The sequence below is a fragment of the Ascaphus truei genome, chromosome 5 (assembly GCF_040206685.1).
Source record: "Ascaphus truei isolate aAscTru1 chromosome 5, aAscTru1.hap1, whole genome shotgun sequence".
In the NCBI taxonomy this organism is placed as follows: Eukaryota; Metazoa; Chordata; class Amphibia; order Anura; family Ascaphidae; genus Ascaphus; species Ascaphus truei.
Genome location: NC_134487.1, coordinates 306,825,230 through 306,842,880, shown reverse-complemented (window position 1 = coordinate 306,842,880; position 17,651 = coordinate 306,825,230). Strand labels below are relative to the sequence as shown.

Below are 17,651 nucleotides of genomic sequence, written 5' to 3'. Positions count from 1 at the left end.
GCTCCTCTGGGACCCAAACTGGCTCCTCTGGGACCCGAACTGGCTCCTCTGGGACCCGAACTGGCTCCTCTAAATTCATGTTGCGTATACCTACAGTACTATGGGATCTGTTCATCACACGAGTTCTTGTACTAATTGATGATGGGGATTCTCACCTGTGTATGGTGACTGTGAGCCGAGATCTGGGAGATCCTATAATGGACCCTCTTTTAAAATATACAATATTCTGAATATTGCAGAATCTGACGTTACTGTGGTATACTAAATAAATTAATACTTTTACTTAACACATTATTACAGAACCTGCCGTTTGTAAAATGTCTCTGGTCTCTTCAGTGTTGAAAGTTTGTATTTCATTTGTATAAGGGATCAGCTGACAATGTATTTGACAACATATCACTTCCACCGCAATAAGAAACCTCACAGTTATACTGAGCGCGGCCAGGCACACCGGGCTCCCACTTCCTCCTGCAGGTAACTCACACAGTTTTACAGTCACAGTTACAGCTATTTCTTACCCCAATAATAGTTCCATTGCGAAGGCAGCCAGGAATAGGTTCTGTACATAAACAAACAGACTGTGGTTATTCTTTAACTTAAGAGCTGATATATCAAAAAGGTTACAATATGCAAACCAGTGTGAACATCTCACTTTGAAACAACCGTCCAAACTGCTATGTAAGGACTACTCCCAATGTCAGAAGAGAGGTGGGGAATAATGTAGGGTGCAAGTGATGGGTTTTCTCTTACAAGCCGTGTATGAGAGGAGAGAGAATTAAACTATTACTAATACCGCCGCAAACGCAGGGAAACGGGTCTTTACTCACGGAGCCGCTCCTTCTCTAGTTCTAGTGACTTTGCATGGGGACATACAGTACAACAGAAGAAATGGAAGCCTGCATCTCAACTCTGAGTTTCAAATAGAATTCGTTACCTGAAAAACTGTATTTCAGAAAAAATAGGTAGCTTTAAAGGGACAGTCCCTCGTAGGACAAAAATGAATGAAGTGGTATGTTTACTAGGTTCAATGTACAGTACCTGGGTTTGTTTAAGAGGTGAGATAACCTATTTTGAAATTATGTTTAAGCTTTTCAGAATTTCATAGCAAACAGATGCTTTTTTTAAAAAAGATTTTCCAATCTTAATGGAATTTTTGGTTAGGTCCTAATCTTTGAGGACTGCCCGTTAGTCCGCAAAGCAACAGGTCACGTGTTATTTCTGTTGTATAGATGTGTTTAAACTGTAAGTATGATGGCATCATTAGTCAAAGAGACCTGGAGAAAAGCAAAACATTCATTTCTACAAGATACCATTAAGTAAAACCGTTACTTTCAGGTGGTTGAATTTAGAGATATGCAAATGTGTCCAAAAGTGGCAGCAACATTCCCCCATTTTCCATATTCAGAAAACATCATGCAGCTCGCATTGCTTAAAAATGAGAAAAAATAGCAAATAACTTCTTTCTGCCGAGAATTTGCAGTTTCGCCAAATACTTTTTAAGACTCTAGACCTTGGCAAGTAGTAACACAGGAGGGAGCGGGGGTAGGGCTGCTATATCTATAATTGGACCAACAAGCAGTTGATATGTTACAGGCTTTCCTGCCTCTCAGGGTCCTTCATCAGGTGTGGCAGAAATACACAAACACAATATCATATACCGTGTTTGTAAGAGGGATATCTGGTTATAATGCTCTCACAAACACTGTATATAATATTTTGGCTTCTGTATTTCAAATCGAATGTCCGGCTGCAAACGGAATTTTGTTCAACTAGCAAAGAATTTGCAGCTCAAATGTTAAAATGTTAAAACCATTAGGTTGTCTCTATTCCCGAACCCCTGCGAAAGTTTCACACGTCTACTTGCATTTTTTTTAAAGAAACCAATTACTCTGATAAGCGTTAAAAAAATGAAAGAATCCTTGCCAGGTGGGTGTACATACAAAACATAATATTGCTAACACTTTTTTACGTGTTTACCTTTCCAAGGAACTGTGGTAAAAGGTCTATGATGTGTCTGTTGCTACAGTATACATTTCCATGCTGCGCTACCGGAATATTGTATTTTGAATATCACTTGAAAATGTAAAAACTACTTTAGTTTGTTCAAATTAAAACACTCAACCCTTACCACATTGGCATAAAGGACAGCACTCCGATCCTCGCATGCACACCAGCTCAAACCCAACGGGACACTTCGTGGTATCCATGTCAGAGCAGGACACATTCTTCTGTAGAACAAACACCTCATCATTCACTTGGGAGCACTCATTGATAACACAAGGATCGAAAGGTGAATGCCACACCTCGCCCACCTATAATGCATCATAACAAACAAATGTGTACATGTATCAGTGTCCAGGTGTATAGATAAACACTAGCACAGATCATTCACATTTCGGAATTGTCTCCACCTTGGGGGTTTTATTTATTTCTTTTAACCAGCTCCTTATGTGTACAGAACACAAAAGATTAAATCCATTATTCTGGTGATGAAACCCCTCAGCAATAGCCAAATTGACTGATGATTCTACATCATGCCCTGCATGTGTGTGTATATATATATATTAATAGAAACACAGAAAGAAAAAAAGAGGGTCTGTTGAAAGCACACAAACAATATGTGAAAATACAAAATGGATTTTATTCTTGTATAGCGCTGCTAGTTTTACGTAGCGCTTTAGAGAGACATTTTGCAGACAACCGGAATTGAACCAGGTTCCCCTGCCAGCCAGTGTCTTTACTCCTCTAATAACATTAGGCCATTAACATCTGTCACTCTCCTTCTGCACCAATGAGTGAGATGTCGCTCACTCTATCACAGAGTGAAGTGCAGACATCCGAAGCCTTTTATATATAGATTATGTGCAAGTAGCCTTTATTGCTGCATTAGTGTTATTTCTGCAACAAAGTTAAAAAACACACAAAACCCCAGCAAGCTCTTTTAAGTTAAAGTAAGTTTTGTAAGGAAATCTGATTTCAGAAACATACATTATACCAACGTATGGTGCTGCCTGAGTTATCAATGTCCCCTTGTCCTTTTGAAATGATCTTTCCTTCACAGACAGTTTTTTTGCACTTTCCACAGCATTCGTCTTCTTTCTTGACATATTTGAAACCCTACAGTAGAAGAAGAGAAGTATTACTCATAAGAGGCAGCCATTATTACAGCATTCCCTCCCCTGCACACGCTGCGTGCGACATACTTCCAAGTCATCTGACAGCAAAGGAGATAACGGAGGGTAAGTTTGAAGCAGAAAAGACCATTGTATGTGTATATTGGGGCAGACATTTTGGGTCATATTTACTACTGGGGCTATGGTGATATAGCTTTCAAAATAATGATTCATCCCACGGGCAGTACAAAGGACACGGGGTCATTCCTTAAGGTTGGAGGAAAGGAGATTTCACCAGCAACAAATGAAAGGGTTCTTTACAGTAAGGGCAGTTACAGTGTGGGATTCATTACCCATGGAGACTGTGATGGCAGATACAATAGATATCTTCAAACAAAGTTTGGACATCTTTTTAGATTCGAAAGGGATACAGGGATATACCAAATAAGTAAACATGGGAAGGATGCCGATCCAGGGAGTAATCTGATTACCAATTCTTGGAGTCAGGAAGGAATTTATTTTCTCCGTTATGAGATATCATTGGATGATGTCACTGGGGTTTTTTATTTGCCTTTCTCTGGATCAATAAGTAAGTATAGATATAGAATAAAGTATCTGTCGTCTAAATTTAGCATAGGTTGAACTTGATGAACGTACGTCTTTTTTCAACCTCATCTACTATGTAACTATGTAACTATACAATAACACAATATCTTAGAGCATAGCACTGCTTAGTAAATATGGACCGGTATCAAATAATCTCAGGAGTATTTAGCCAGTGAAGATCAGCGGGAATTTTTTGTAAGGGGTCAAAGATTATACCATCTCACCAGTGTGTGACCCAGTGAACAATTACTTTGCATTAAACCGTCACAGTGAATAGAAACGACAAAGATTATACCATCTAAACTTTACAAATGTGTACCAGTTGATAACCTTATCATATGTTGTGATTAGCTTTGTGGATAGGGTTGACCCCGGTAACCAGTGCTCAAGAGCTGTAGGTATATTAAATGGTTAAATGGTTATGTCCACGATGAAACGAAAAAGATCCAGCTGTCATATATAATAATGTAAGCAGAGACCCATGATTCCGTGCGGACAAGTATCCAGGAGGGGGGGGAGGGGGGTGGGGTGAATATAGTGGGAACAAGTACCCAAAGCCGCCAGAACGCTTACCGGAGGGTAAGCGTCCATCAGCTGACAACCCGATCGTCCCACAATCCCCGCTCACCTGATGTCACACACAGTCTCTGCTCCCTGGCAAATAGTGAACACTCACAGCAAGAATGCCAACGGAGGTATCCAGCCGATGATCTGATCGTAAGTAAGCGTGCTCCAGCCCAAATAGGAAACCGAGTGAAAAAAATGCAGGAGGCAGTGCACTGCTAACCGGTGAGAGATAGTACAAGCGCAACCAATGAAAAGAGAGATGTAATGAACAAAAATGGAGTTACACATAATGTGAGAACAACACTCTGGCGCGTTTCATTCCTAGCAGGAACAAAGTTTCCTGCTTGGAACGAAACGCGTCAGAGTTTGGTACTCACATTATGTGTAACTCCATTTTTGTTCATTACATCTCTTTTCATTGGTTGCGCTTGTACTATCTCTCGCCGGTTAGCAGTGCACTGCCTCCTGCATTTATTCATATGTTGTGATTATATTCTTTTCATGTAATGATATCTTCTAGTAGGCCAACGGAAAAAAGAAGAATAGATTTTGCTATCCACAAGAATTTAAGACCACAGAGAACTTGCTGCAAGTTCCAATCAAAGGCAGTGAAGGGAAAGAAAGGGGAGGTCAAATAAAATGCTGATCAAGCATCTGGATGTTTTTTGGCCTCCCATAGCGATGTGACTGACTGAGACTGACGTCATCGTAGCAAACCTACAGCGCACGTGCACGTCGATGGGAGGAAGTAAGGCGGAGACTGTGATACAGATACGCCTTTTATTTGTGCACCTTTGGGAGTGTGTTTTATCTATTTCCTGGTATTAATTAAACGTATTGTACAGTCTGGGGGTCTTCCTGTTTGCGCTTCCCCCATAGATTGTACTTCCCAAGCCTGGGAGTGGAGCAGCTCCCATCTGGAGGCAGGAACCCTGGACTGAGACATCTCACCAATTAGAAGGCTGGTACCAGACTTTGTACATCACATGGTTTTTGGACATCTTTTGGACTTTATTATCCTGTAATGAATATTTGACCACATATTCATATACATTTTCATCATGTTGCAGATGTTTAGATTATCAGCTGGATTCCCATCCAGTAGATGTCCTATGGTCTTTACTATCTAATTATATTTTGTATTAGCACTTCCTTTGCCCCCATAAATACAGATATAGCTTTTTGACTAAAACCATCTTAGTCTCCGGTGATTTTCCTTTGAGCGTCAAATTCTAGTTTTGTTTTTATTAAAATAAAATGTATATTTACCTACTGTAGTGCCGACGATTATTCTAAAACAAATCAGGGGCAATCACCAAAAAGACCCAGGTACATGCTGGTATATGCTGGGTACATGCTGCAACATTTCACACATTTCTGCAGAGACTAATGGCCCATCAGATTAACAGCGGGGGTCCCTGGCAGTCCCATTCAAACTGAATGGGACTGCCAGGAACCCCTGCTGTGGTAATCCGATGGGCCATTAGTCTCTGCAGGAATGTCACTGAAATGTTGCAGGCTATACCCAGCATGTACCCAGCATGTACCCAGCATGTACCTGGGTCTTGTTGGTGATAAACCCAGATTTTCCAAGACAAGTTGAAGGCAAGTGTTAGAATACTCGTTGGCGCACCTGTATATAAAATAATGCTTTAAATGTTGCACCTTTTATATCTCAAACATTGTGTTCCTTGCAAGTGAAGGTAAAAAAGACAAGGGCGAATTAAAAATAAATATTATCAATATACAATAAACAGACATGCATCATTTTATGCTCACTTTGTTGTCTCATGTTATTGCTCTGAGGGAATATAAACACAAGTGAATGTGTTCGAATGATCCAGGTGTTTGTCAGAGTGCGTGTGGGTAATTTCAGGGAAGAGTGGAGCTGTCACAATAACCTGAGTCATCCTTCATCATTCATCCATCAGCAGGTGAACACCGCTAATAACGAATAATAGGCAGCACCTGCAGAACTTGCTCCGATTACTGTACCATCGCTGCTAGAAAGAATCAATGTTTGGGAACCCTAGCAAAGTATAATGGCAATTTAAGGGGGTAATTAAAAGATCAACTCTCAGTCACCTGCAAAATAGGCTTAAATAAGTGCTGTGCTAGTTTGCCATGGCACGGCCTCTATAAAAAGGGTTGCCCCGCATAGCCAATGAATAAACATTGTTTTGACCAAATTGCATTTAAATTCTGTATCCATCCCCCTAGGTTTATTAAAGATGGCTGCTATGGTAACTTTCTAAAAACGGCCCAGTAACTTTGTTAGGTCTGATTAATGAAAATGTAAGATTTGCCTTCAGCTCCTCCAGCTCGGGCATTAATGCCTAACCCTAACCCTAACCCTAACCCTAACCCTGTGTAATACTCATTACTTCAGTAATAATTCCTGAAGAACAGATACATTCAATAATGAAAATGTTCAGTCCAGTGATGGACAAGGTTATTGGTCAAAACGTGAAACATTTGCCTCCAAAGGGGTTTAGTAGTGTCAGTTTAATTATATCCAAATAGTTACTGTAACTCTCAAACATTTCATCAGCTTCTGAAACCATTCCAATGTGTAATGCGTTTGTCACAATGACTCTTCCGACAGCTAGATTCTGCACTTCCCATCTATAGGAGACTAAAAAACAGATGTTACTACTGCTACTCCCCATATTCCCCTTTAAGGTCACTGGCATTCTGTCACCCTTGAAAGATCAGACCCTCCCTTCGCACAGCTTCTGTCCACACTGCAGGTGACGGTTATTGTGGCATAGAATACTCAATTTACCAAAGAGTTCTTATTTTTACTTCTGTGTGTACCCGAAGAAAACATTAACCATTCTACAAAAAGTGTACAGTACAGTATGTTGAGACCAAAGTCCATATTTATTGAGCAGCGCAATGTCATAATAACACCTTCCAGCTGCATCAGAACACGTGGTAGGACCCGTCCACACCTTGTGGCAGAGTAATGGGCCCAAATCTTCACTCGCCCGAGCAGTGGTGAAAGTTACAGCTTCTCCCAAAATGCAACATTCTTGAAAATAAACATTGCGTAGATATTTACCTTCAAGCACCACGTATAAAATTGCTATACTGTAGTGATAAAAAGAATCACCTATGGAAAAGTGCCTGAAAACAAAATAAGTAACCCCTCAGCAGATCAGAGTTATTAGACACGTGACAGATAAGTGCTGGCATGAGGTCACTTTCACCACGTCCTACACCAGCTGATCTTAGCTTTGATCATTCACAATGTTTCCAGTTGTGTCTTGGTAATCAGCGCTATTTTACCAATGATCGGTCTGGGGCGGACTCATTAAATTACACGGATCACATTTGGTATAGCAACTGCAAATCAACCTCTGTGAGTAACTTTCATGTTGGTCTAATACAAGGTCGCAATATTCTGACAATAATATAAGAAAATTAAACTCCTACCTGTGGGCACATTCACACGTCTCAGCCAGGTCTGCAGCCCTGCCCTTCCCCATTATCTCTTAGCTTACAGTGCTGCCACTGCAGCAAGGGATAGGGCCGCCAACAGATTTCTCGGGGCTCAGGACTAGGTACGACCAGGCTTCCCCTCCTCCCACCCCCCTGTGTCGGCGGTCTTGCAAATACATACAAACTCCCCCCCCCCCCACCCCCCAAATACATACAAAAAACCTCTGCACCCCCAAATACATATAAATCTCCCCCCCCCCAAATATATACAAACCTTCACACCCCCCAAATACATACAAATTCCCCCCCAAATACATACAACCCCTCACCCCCCAAATACATACAAACTCCCCCCTCCCCCAAATACATAGAAAAAACCTCGACCTCCCAAATACATACAAACCTCCGCACCCCACAAATACATACAAACCCCCAACAACCCCCAAATACATACAAACTCCCCCCCGCAAATACATATAAACCTTCGCACCCCCCAAATACATACAAACTCCCCCCCGCAAATACATATAAACCTTCGCACCCCCCAAATACATACAAACTCCCCCCCGCAAATACATACAAACCTTCGCACCCCCCAAATACATACAAACTCCTCCCCCGCAAATACATACAAACTCTCCCCCACCCCCCAAATACATACAAACTCCCCCCACAAATACATACAAACCTTCGCACCCCCCAAATACATACAAACTCCCCCCGCAAATACATACAAACCTTCGCACCCCTCAAATACATACAAACTCCCCCCCACCCCCCAAATACATACAAACTCCCCCCCACCCCCCAAATACATACAAACTCCCCACCCCCCAAATAAATACAAACTCCCTCCCACCCCCCAAATACATACAAACCTCCACATCCCTCAAATACATACAAATCCCCCCCCCAAATATATAAAAAAATACACCCCCCAAATATATACAAACTCCCCCCCACCCTCCAAATACATACAAACTCCCCCCCACCCCCCAAATACATACAAACTCCCCCCCCCACCCCCCAAATAAATACAAACTCCCTCCCACCCCCCAAATACATACAAACCTCCGCACCCCTCAAATACATACAAATCCCCCCCCCCAAATATATAAAAAAATACACCCCCCAAATACATACAAACTCCCCCCCACCCTCCAAATACATACAAACTCCCCCCCACCCCCCAAATACATACAAACTCCCCCCCACCCCCCAAATACATACAAACCTCCGCACCCCTCAAATACATACAATTCCCCCCCCCCCCCCAAATATATAAAAAAATACACCCCTCAAATACATACAAAAAAAACCCACCCCCCAAATACATTCACAATACAGACTTACCTACCTTGGGGATGGTCTCGGGCATCTGGTGTCCCGGCTCTCCCCAGCCGCGTGAGAGCACAGTCGCGTGAGAGCACAGTCGCGTGTGAGCACAGTCACGTGTGAGCACAGTCACGTGAGAGCACAGTCACGTGAGAGCACAGCCACGTGAGAGCAGTCATGTGTGAGCACAGCCATGTGTGAGCACAGCCACGTGTGAGCAGTTACTTGTGAGCAGTTTCTTGTGAGCAGTCACTTGTGAGCAGATACTTGTGAGCAGTCACTTGTGAGCAGATACTTGTGAGCAGATACTTGTGAGCAGATACTTGTGAGCAGTCACTTGTGAGCAGATACTTGTGAGCAGTCACTTGTGAGCAGATACTTGTGAGCAGATACTTGTGAGCAGTAACTTGTGAGCAGATACTTGTGAGCAGATACTTGTGAGCAGATACTTGTGAGCAGTTACTTGTGAGCACAGTCACATGTAACTGACAGGCCTGCAAAGAAATACACAAAACCTTGTGACACTTGAATAATAATTTCTGAGGATTTACAGTTCTGATTGACACGTGTCAGAGCTTTTCCACGGGATAAAGTAACGGCCGCAGTTACAATGCCCGTCAGGGGGGGGACATGGTGCTTCTCCCAGGACTGGCAGGGGGGGACCTGGTGCTTATCCCAGGACTGGCAGGGGAGGACATGGTGCTTATCCCAGGACTGGCAGGGGAGGACATGGTGGTTATCCCAGGACTGGCAGGGGGGGATATGGTGCTTATCCCAGGACTGGCAGGGGAGGACATGGTGCTTCTCCCAGGACTGGCAGGGGGGGACCTGGTGCTTATCCCAGGACTGGCAGGGGAGGACATGGTGCTTATCCCAGGACTGGCAGGGGAGGACATGGTGGTTATCCCAGGACTGGCAGGGGGGGATATGGTGCTTATCCCAGGACTGGCAGGGGAGGACATGGTGCTTATCCCAGGACTGGCAGGGGAGGACATGGTGCTTATCCCAGGGCTGGCAGGGAAAGACATGGTGCTTATCCCAGGACTGGCAGGGAAAGACATGGTGCTTATCCCAGGACTGGCAGGGGGGGACATGGTGCTTATCCCAGGACTGGCAGGGGAGGACATGGTGCTTATCCCAGGACTGGCAGGGGAGAACATGGTGCTTATCCCAGGACTGGCAGGGAGGGACATGGTGCTTATCCCAGGACTGGCAGGGGAGGACATGGTGCTTATCCCAGGACTGGCAGGGGAGGACATGGTGCTTATCCCAGGACTGGCAGGGGAGAACATGGTGCTTATCCCAGGACTGGCAGGGGAGAACATGGTGCTTATCCCAGGGCTGGCAGGGAGGGACATGGTGCTTCTCCCAGGACTGGCAGGGGAGGACATGGTGGCTTATCCCAGGACTGGCAGGGAAAGACATGGTGCTTATCCCAGGACTGGCAGGGGAGGACATGGTGCTTATCCCAGGACTGGCAGGGGAGGACATGGTGCTTATCCCAGGACTGGCAGGGGGGGGACATGGTGCTTATCCCAGGACTGGCAGGGGAGGACATGGTGCTTATCCCAGGACTGGCAGGGGAGGAAATGGTGCTTATCCCAGGGCTGGCAGGGGAGGACATGGTGCTTATCCCAGGACTGGCAGGGGGGGACATGGTGCTTATCCCAGGACTGGCAGGGAAGACATGGTGCTTATCCCAGGACTGGCAGGGGAGGACATGGTGCTTATCCCAGGACTGGCAGGGGAGGACATGGTGCTTATCCCAGGACTGGCAGGGGAGGACATGGTGCTTATCCCAGGACTGGCAGGGAAGGACATGGTGCTTATCCCAGGACTGGCAGGGGAGGACATGGTGCTTATCCCAGGACTGGCAGGGGAGGACATGGTGCTTATCCCAGGACTGGCAGGGGGGGATATGGTGCTTATCCCAGGACTGGCAGGGGAGGACATGGTACTTATCCCAGGACTGGCTGGGAAGGACATGGTGCTTATCCCAGGGCTGGCAGGGGAGGACATGGTGCTTATCCCAGGACTGGCAGGGGAGGACATGGTGCTTATCCCAGGACTGGCAGGGGAGGACATGGTGCTTATCCCAGGACTGGCAGGGGAGGACATGGTGCTTATCCCAGGACTGGCAGGGGGGGACATGGTGCGTATCCCAGGACTGGCAGGGGAGGACATGGTGCTTATCCCAGGACTGGCAGGGGAGGACATGGTGCTTATCCCAGGACTGGCAGGGGGGGACATGGTGCTTATCCCAGGACTGGCAGGGGAGGACATGGTGCTTATCCCAGGACTGGCAGGGGAGGACATGGTGCTTATCCCAGGACTGGCAGGGGGGGACATGGTGCTTATCCTAGGACTGGCAGGGAGGACACGGTGCTTATCCCAGGGCTGGCAGGGGATGACATGGTGCTTATCCCAGGACTGGCAGGGGAGGACATGGTGCTTATCCCAGGACTGGCAGGGGAGGACATGGTGCTTATCCCTGGACTGGCAGGGGGGGGACATGCTGCTTATCCCAGGACTGGCAGGGGGGGGACATGGTGCTTATCCCAGGACTGGCAGGGAGGACATGGTGCTTATCCCAGGACTGGCAGGGGAGGATATGGTGCTTATCCCAGGACTGGCAGGGGGGGACATGGTGCGTATCCCAGGACTGGCAGGGGAGGACATGGTGCTTATCCCAGGACTGGCAGGGGGGGACATGGTGCTTATCCCAGGACTGGCAGGGGAGGACATGGTGCTTATCCCAGGGCTGGCAGGGAGGACATGGTGCTTATCCCAGGACTGGCAGGGGGGGACATGGTGCGTATCCCAGGACTGGCAGGGGAGGACATGGTGCTTATCCCAGGACTGGCAGGGGAGGACATGGTGCTTATCCCAGGACTGGCAGGGGGGGACATGGTGCTTATCCCAGGACTGGCAGGGGAGGACATGGTGCTTATCCCAGGACTGGCAGGGGAGGACATGGTGCTTATCCCAGGACTGGCAGGGGAGGACATGGTGCTTATCCCAGGACTGGCAGGGGAGGACATGGTGCTTATCCCAGGACTGGCAGGGGAGGACATGGTGCTTATCCCAGGACTGGCAGGGGAGGACATGGTGCTTATCCCAGGACTGGCAGGGGAGGACATGGTGCTTATCCCAGGACTGGCAGGGAGGACATGGTGCTTATCCCAGGACTGGCAGGGGAGGGACATGGTGCTTATCCCAGGACTGGCAGGGGAGGGACATGGTGCTTATCCCAGGACTGGCAGGGAGGACACGGTGCTTATCCCAGGACTGGCAGGGGAGGACATGGTGCTTATCCCAGGACTGGCAGGGAGGACATGGTGCTTATCCCAGGACTGGCAGGGGAGGACATGGTGCTTATCCCAGGACTGGCAGGGGAGGACATGGTGCTTATCCCAGGACTGGCAGGGGAGGACATGGTGCTTATCCCAGGACTGGCAGGGGAGGGACATGGTGCTTATCCCAGGACTGGCAGGGGGGGGACATGCTGCTTATCCCAGGACTGGCAGGGGGGGGACATGGTGCTTATCCCAGGACTGGCAGGGAGGACATGGTGCTTATCCCAGGACTGGCAGGGGGGGACATGGTGCTTATCCCAGGACTGGCAGGGGAGGACATGGTGCTTATCCCAGGACTGGCAGGGGAGGACATGGTGGTTATCCCAGGACAGGCAGGGGGGGACATGGTGCTTATCCCAGGACTGGCAGGGAAGGACATGGTGCTTATCCCAGGACTGGCAGGGGAGGACATGGTGCTTATCCCAGGACTGGCAGGGGAGGACATGGTGCTTATCCTAGGACTGGCAAGGAGGACATGGTGCTTATCCCAGGACTGGCAGGGGAGGACATGGTGCTTATCCCAGGACTGGCAGGGAGGACATGGTGCTTATCCCAGGACTGGCAGGGGAGGACATGGTGGCTTATCCCAGGACTGGCAGGGGGGGATATGGTGCTTATCCCAGGACTGGCAGGGGAGGACATGGTGCTTATCCCAGGACTGGCAGGGAGGACATGGTGCTTATCCCAGGACTGGCAGGGAAGGACATGGTGCTTATCCCAGGACTGGCAGGGAAGGACATGGTGCTTATCCCAGGACTGGCAGGGGGGGATATGGTGCTTATCCTAGGACTGGCCGGGGAGGACATGGTGCTTCTCCCAGGACTGGCAGGGAGGACATGGTGCTTATCCCAGGACTGGCAGGGAGGACATGGTGCTTATCCCAGGACTGGCAGGGAAGGACATGGTGCTTATCCCAGGACTGGCAGGGGAGGACATGGTGCTTCTCCCAGGACTGGCAGGGGAGGACATGGTGCTTATCCCAGGACTGGCAGGGGAGGACATGGTGCTTATCCCAGGACTGGCCGGGGAGGACATGGTGCTTATCCCAGGACTGGCAGGGGGGGACATGGTGCTTATCCTAGGACTGGCAGGGGAGGACATGGTGCTTATCCCAGGACTGGCAGGGGAGGACATGGTGCTTATCCCAGGACTGGCAGGGGAGGACATGGTGCTTATCCCAGGACTGGCAGGGAGGACATGGTGCTTATCCCAGGACTGGCAGGGGACGACATGGTGCTTATCCCAGGACTGGCAGGGGAGGGACATGGTGCTTATCCCAGGACTGGCAGGGGAGGGACATGGTGCTTATCCCAGGACTGGCAGGGGACGACATGGTGCTTATCCCAGGACTGGCAGGGGAGGGACATGGTGCTTATCCCAGGACTGGCAGGGGAGGACATGGTGCTTATCCCAGGACTGGCAGGGGAGGACATGGTGCTTATCCCAGGACTGGCACGGGAGGACATGGTGCTTATCCCAGGACTGGCAGGGGAGGACATGGTGCTTATCCCAGGACTGGCAGGGGGGGACATGGTGCTTCTCCCAGGACTGGCAGGGGGGGGACATGGTGCTTATCCCAGGACTGGCACGGGAGGACATGGTGCTTATCCCAGGACTGGCAGGGGAGGACATGGTGCTTATCCCAGGACTGGCAGGGGAGGACATGGTGCTTATCCCAGGACTGGCAGGGGAGGACATGGTGCTTATCCCAGGACTGGCAGGGAGGACATGGTGCTTATCCCAGGACTGGCAGGGGAGGACATGGTGGCTTATCCCAGGACTGGCAGGGGGGGATATGGTGCTTATCCCAGGACTGGCAGGGGAGGACATGGTGCTTATCCCAGGACTGGCAGGGGAGGACATGGTGCTTATCCCAGGACTGGCAGGGGAGGACATGGTGCTTATCCCAGGACTGGCAGGGGAGGACATGGTGCTTATCCCAGGACTGGCAGGGGAGGACATGGTGCTTATCCTAGGACTGGCAGGGGAGGACATGGTGCTTATCCCAGGACTGGCAGGGGAGGACATGGTGCTTCTCCCAGGACTGGCAGGGGAGGACATGGTGCTTATCCTAGGACTGGCAGGGGAGGACATGGTGCTTATCCCAGGACTGGCAGGGGAGGACATGGTGCTTATCCCAGGACTGGCAGGGAGGACATGGTGCTTATCCCAGGACAGGCAGGGGAGGACATGGTGCTTATCCCAGGACTGGCAGGGGAGGACATGGTGCTTATCCCAGGACTGGCAGGGGAGGGACATGGTGCTTATCCCAGGACTGGCAGGGGAGGACATGGTGGTTATCCCAGGGCTGGCAGGGGAGGACATGGTGGTTATCCCAGGGCTGGCAGGGAAAGACATGGTGCTTATCCCAGGACTGGCAGGGAAAGACATGGTGCTTATCCCAGGACTGGCAGGGGAGTACATGGTGCTTATCCCAGGACTGGCAGGGGAGGGACATGGTGCTTATCCCAGGACTGGCAGGGGAGGGACATGGTGCTTATCCCAGGACTGGCAGGGGAGGACATGGTGCTTATCCCAGGACTGGCAGGGGAGGACATGGTGCTTATCCCAGGACAGGCAGGGAAAGACATGGTGCTTATCCCAGGACTGGCAGGGGAGAACATGGTGCTTATCCCAGGACTGGCAGGGGAGGACATGGTGCTTATCCCAGGACTGGCAGGGGAGGACATGGTGCTTATCCCAGGACTGGCAGGGGAGGACATGGTGCTTATCCCAGGACTGGCAGGGAAAGACATGGTGCTTATCCCAGGACTGGCAGGGAAAGACATGGTGCTTATCCCAGGACTGGCAGGGGAGAACATGGTGCTTATCCCAGGACTGGCAGGGGAGGACATGGTGCTTATCCCAGGACTGGCAGGGAAAGACATGGTGCTTATCCCAGGACTGGCAGGGAAAGACATGGTGCTTATCCCAGGACTGGCAGGGGAGGACATGGTGCTTATCCCAGGACTGGCAGGGGGGGGGACATGGTGCTTATCCCAGGACTGGCAGGGGAGGACATGGTGCTTATCCCAGGACTGGCAGGGGAAGACATGGTGCTTATCCCAGGACTGGCAGGGAAAGACATGGTGCTTATCCCAGGACTGGCAGGGGAGGACATGGTGCTTATCCCAGGACTGGCAGGGGGGGACATGGTGCTTATCCCAGGACTGGCAGGAGGGGACATGGTGCTTATCCCAGGACTGGCAGGGGAGGACATGGTGCTTATCCCAGGACTGGCAGGGAAAGACATGGTGCTTATCCCAGGACTGGCAGGGGAGGACATGGTGCTTATCCCAGGACTGGCAGGGGGGGACATGGTGCTTATCCCAGGACTGGCAGGGGGGGGGACATGGTGCTTATCCCAGGACTGGCAGGGGAGGACATGGTGCTTATCCCAGGGCTGGCAGGGGAGGACATGGTGCTTATCCCAGGGCTGGCAGGGGAGGACATGGTGCTTATCCCAGGACTGGCAGGGGAGGACATGGTGCTTATCCCAGGGCTGGCAGGGGAGGACATGGTGCTTATCCCAGGGCTGGCATGGGAGGACATGGTGCTTATCCCAGGACTGGCAGGGGAGGACATGGTGCTTATCCCAGGACTGGCCGGGGAGGACATGGTGCTTATCCCAGGACTGGCAGGGGGGGACATGGTGCTTATCCTAGGACTGGCAGGGGAGGACATGGTGCTTATCCCAGGACTGGCAGGGGAGGACATGGTGCTTATCCCAGGACTGGCAGGGAGGACATGGTGCTTATCCCAGGACTGGCAGGGGACGACATGGTGCTTATCCCAGGACTGGCAGGGGAGGGACATGGTGCTTATCCCAGGACTGGCAGGGGAGGGACATGGTGCTTATCCCAGGACTGGCAGGGGACGACATGGTGCTTATCCCAGGACTGGCAGGGGAGGGACATGGTGCTTATCCCAGGACTGGCAGGGGAGGACATGGTGCTTATCCCAGGACTGGCAGGGGAGGACATGGTGCTTATCCCAGGACTGGCACGGGAGGACATGGTGCTTATCCCAGGACTGGCAGGGGAGGACATGGTGCTTATCCCAGGACTGGCAGGGGGGGACATGGTGCTTCTCCCAGGACTGGCAGGGGGGGGACATGGTGCTTATCCCAGGACTGGCACGGGAGGACATGGTGCTTATCCCAGGACTGGCAGGGGAGGACATGGTGCTTATCCCAGGACTGGCAGGGGAGGACATGGTGCTTATCCCAGGACTGGCAGGGGAGGACATGGTGCTTATCCCAGGACTGGCAGGGAGGACATGGTGCTTATCCCAGGACTGGCAGGGGAGGACATGGTGGCTTATCCCAGGACTGGCAGGGGGGGATATGGTGCTTATCCCAGGACTGGCAGGGGAGGACATGGTGCTTATCCCAGGACTGGCAGGGGAGGACATGGTGCTTATCCCAGGACTGGCAGGGGAGGACATGGTGCTTATCCCAGGACTGGCAGGGGAGGACATGGTGCTTATCCCAGGACTGGCAGGGGAGGACATGGTGCTTATCCTAGGACTGGCAGGGGAGGACATGGTGCTTATCCCAGGACTGGCAGGGGAGGACATGGTGCTTCTCCCAGGACTGGCAGGGGAGGACATGGTGCTTATCCTAGGACTGGCAGGGGAGGACATGGTGCTTATCCCAGGACTGGCAGGGGAGGACATGGTGCTTATCCCAGGACTGGCAGGGAGGACATGGTGCTTATCCCAGGACAGGCAGGGGAGGACATGGTGCTTATCCCAGGACTGGCAGGGGAGGACATGGTGCTTATCCCAGGACTGGCAGGGGAGGGACATGGTGCTTATCCCAGGACTGGCAGGGGAGGACATGGTGGTTATCCCAGGGCTGGCAGGGGAGGACATGGTGGTTATCCCAGGGCTGGCAGGGAAAGACATGGTGCTTATCCCAGGACTGGCAGGGAAAGACATGGTGCTTATCCCAGGACTGGCAGGGGAGTACATGGTGCTTATCCCAGGACTGGCAGGGGAGGGACATGGTGCTTATCCCAGGACTGGCAGGGGAGGGACATGGTGCTTATCCCAGGACTGGCAGGGGAGGACATGGTGCTTATCCCAGGACTGGCAGGGGAGGACATGGTGCTTATCCCAGGACAGGCAGGGGAGGACATGGTGCTTATCCTAGGACTGGCAGGGGAGGACATGGTGCTTATCCCAGGACTGGCAGGGAAAGACATGGTGCTTATCCCAGGACTGGCAG

The 17,651-nt window shown here is 50.5% G+C and overlaps 1 protein-coding gene across 1 annotated transcript in view; it reads right to left on the bottom strand.

The window, feature by feature from the left end:
* VWF (von Willebrand factor) overlaps positions 1-17,651 on the bottom strand; it is a 330,068-nt gene that overhangs the window by 20,742 nt on the left and 291,675 nt on the right. Inside the window, exons 44-46 of the mRNA XM_075603058.1 lie at positions 2,989-3,117; positions 2,129-2,312; positions 519-559 (exon numbers count right to left, since the gene is read on the bottom strand). Of these exons, the coding sequence (XP_075459173.1) occupies positions 519-559; positions 2,129-2,312; positions 2,989-3,117 (354 nt within the window). The remainder of the gene's footprint in view (positions 1-518; positions 560-2,128; positions 2,313-2,988; positions 3,118-17,651) is intronic.